The sequence below is a fragment of the Propithecus coquereli genome, unplaced genomic scaffold (assembly GCF_000956105.1).
Source record: "Propithecus coquereli isolate 6110/MARCELLA unplaced genomic scaffold, Pcoq_1.0 Scaffold147, whole genome shotgun sequence".
NCBI classification, from domain to species: domain Eukaryota; kingdom Metazoa; phylum Chordata; class Mammalia; order Primates; family Indriidae; genus Propithecus; species Propithecus coquereli.
The window spans coordinates 8,473,748-8,476,833 of NW_012139080.1; the positions used below are offsets into that span (position 1 = coordinate 8,473,748).

The 3,086-nt window shown below is 54.2% G+C and overlaps 1 protein-coding gene across 1 annotated transcript in view; it reads left to right on the forward strand.

Annotated features, from left to right (window-relative positions):
• The first annotated feature begins 1,426 nt into the window (after positions 1–1,426).
• Positions 1,427–3,086, forward strand: part of FBP1 (fructose-1,6-bisphosphatase 1) — a 22,391-nt gene continuing 20,731 nt past the window's right edge. Inside the window, exon 1 of the mRNA XM_012640052.1 lies at positions 1,427–1,739. Within this exon, the coding sequence (XP_012495506.1) occupies positions 1,570–1,739 (170 nt within the window). The 5' untranslated portion in view covers positions 1,427–1,569. The remainder of the gene's footprint in view (positions 1,740–3,086) is intronic.

Genomic DNA, 3,086 nt, shown 5'->3' on the forward strand with positions numbered 1-3,086 from the left:
GACTTTTATGGAAGCCTTGACAGGTAAAGGGGAAAACTCTTGAAAAGAGCTGCTGTGACTAGGTGCTATGCCAAAAATATTAGTCATCACATTTCGGACTTCATATTTGAGGATATGTATCTCTTCCCAGGCTTTTATTTTCTTCTTTTAACACACTGCAGTGTTCTTCCTGAAAAGTTTCTCAAGGAGCAGCGTTAAATGGATGCATAGACGGTCAGTCCTCTCTGTCGCGGCATCAGCGCCCACTCTGGGGCAGACAGCAGCCGTCTTTCCTGGTGGTCCCACCATGCTTCCCCCTCTGACAACCCTAGGCACGAGAATCGCCACCCCAGGACCCCACGATCAATTCAGTAGTCATTTTTCAGATCTCTTCTTGCCTGTCTCACCTGCAACATTTGGTGCATGGGTCAGCCCTGTGTGGCTCATGTTCTTCCCTTGGCTTCCTGGACATCACACCTCTTGGCTTTCAGCTGACTCCTTCCTGGGCAATGTCTACCAGTCTCAGGGCTGGAAACACCATCCGTGATGCTTTCCAATCTGTATCTCCAGCCTGAGCCTGCCCTCTGCACTCCAGATGCATAAACCTGCTTGTCTGCTTCACAGTCCCTTGGATGTCAAGAAGGCCTTTCAAACTTAGCATATCCCATAATTAGCTCCTAATCATCACTCCTGCCCCCAAAGTACTCCCTTCTTGGTCCTCCTTGTCTGAGTTGAGGGCAACTCCATTCTTCCGTGTTGTCAGGGCTTAAACCTTAGAATCACCCCAAACTCCTGTCTCTCACATATCTCATCTGTCAACAAATCCCATCAGCTCTGCCCTTCAGAGTATGTCCAGAAGCCAACCACTTCCCAGCACCTCCGCTGCTGCCACCTGGCTCTCCACACGGAGCAGAATTACTCCTTAGGTGCGGACGGGGCCATCAGACAGGTGAGAGACAGGGGAATTCACTTCTGAGGGGGTCAGAAGAGCCAGGGGACAGGCCCAGCAGGGCGGACGGAGGGCAGGGAGCAGGAGGCAGGCAGCGACGGTGGCGGAGGGAGCCGCAGGGCTAAAACCGGCCAATGTGGACCCGAGAGTGGGTTTCGCTGACTAGCTGTGTAGCGTTGAGCAAGTTACTTAACCTTTCTGAACTTCCACTTCATATGTGGGGCGGGGGCGGGGGAAGCAATCATGACTTCCTCCCCGGCAGGGTCGTTGTGGCGACTGAAAGAGACAGTGCAGGTGGCCCGGAGTAATGCAGGGGGCAGTCCTCCGCCCGCACGGAGGCGTGGCGGGCGACGTCGAGGAAGTGGAGGTGGCGCGTGGGGGCGGGGCGCGGCATGGGGGAAGGGAGCCCGCTAGCAGGATCGGACCTGACCCGGTGACCCCGCGGGCGGGGCGGTGGCGCGCGGAGGTGTTCCCGGGGGCGGGGGGCGGAGACCTGGCCTGGGGCTAGTTCCTCTGCCAGCAATGCGGCCACTCCGCAGCAGTAGGTCCGTCGGTCCTCCTGCCACGTCTCGCCGCGCTCACCTGCCTCCCGCACCTGCCACCCGCACCTGTCGCCCAGCGCGCAGCAGCCCGGCCCGAGCATGACGGAGCAGGCGCCCTTCGACACGGATGTCAGCACGCTGACCCGCTTCGTCATGGAGGAGGGCAGGAAGGCCCGCGGTACCGGCGAGATGACCCAACTGCTCAACTCGCTCTGCACGGCGGTCAAAGCCATCTCCTCGGCGGTGCGCAAGGCAGGCATCGCGCACCTGTGAGTCAGGCCTTGGGCCCTTCCTGTTTGTCGGCCTGGGGAATCTGCCTGGCAGTCAAGCGTTTGGCTGTCTGGTCCTCCTGCTGTCAGCTTCTGTCTGTCCTTCTGACATCTGAGAGTCTCTTTCTCCCTATCTATCTATCTGGTAGCCCCTCTCTCCAGAAGCTTGCCTAGCTGCACCAAAGCCCTCAATCCCTCTCCTTTGACCTTGGAGGTGCCCACCTGAGGGCCTGTCTCCCACGTGCACACCTGCTCTATCCTTCGTTCCTCTCCTCTGGCCCTAGCAGCCTGCATTGGCATCTCTCAGCCTTCTGGTGAAACTGGCCAGCCAAGGGTGGGCACCTGGCCTGCCCACCATACCCATCCTAGCTTCAGATAGGAAAGTGCTAGCTTGGGGTGTCTTCCTTTTCCTTTTTCTTCTCTGTCCTCCTTCATTCCCTTTGGAGTCCCAAATCAGGTGTCTAATCCAGTATCTCCTTGACGCTAAAGACCTGTTAGGAGTGAGTGGACCCCCAGGCAAGCTGAAAGTCTGCATTCCCAGAGCTCTTAGGAGCAGCAATACTTGTGTGCAAAGTGCTCCAGTGGGCTGGCCCATAAAGAGAAAACTTTCCCTGAGAGTTTTAAAACCTCTGCCCATTTGCAATAATGCTGCGTGCAGCCCTTGCCCAATTAGTGAATAGTTCACAAGCTGTAAATAGAATGATTTTGAAAGAGCTAGAGAGTGTCTCTCGAACTTCAATGTGCACAGGAATCATTTGGGGACATTGTTAAGATGTGGTTTGGGGTTTGGCCTGAGATTCTGCATGTCTAAGAAGTTCTCCTTTGTTGGGAACCCACCCAACAATGCACCAATCTCAGGTGCTGATCTCATGTTGCTAGTCTGCAGATCACAGTGGCAGTAGCAAGGAGTCAGGGAATGTGGGGATTCAAGGTGCACCTTCTCGTGAGGCTTTTTGTAAGTCGCATAGTACCCTTTGGTTTGTTCTGGTGTGCACAAGTATTTTATATTTAACAGGTCCTCGCTTTAACCGAAGGGTACCTGGGTTTTCAGATTGTCCATACTCCTTCCTAACATCCCCACACTTATGAACACTATAAAATTACACATTATGCTCATAGCTGATCTGAAAAAATATAATCCTGCCACTTTGGAATGCATTTCTGCATTTTTAAAAACTCCCCTCCACCCCAAAACCTAGGTTCCTTTTCTGGTAAGCTGTTTGGCTCTGGGTCAGTGGAGGTAATTCTTTTCTTTTTTTTTTTGAGACAGAGTCCCACTTTGTTGCCCAGGCTAGAGTGCTGTAGTGTCATCCTAGCTCACAGCAACCTCAAACTCCTGGGCTCAAG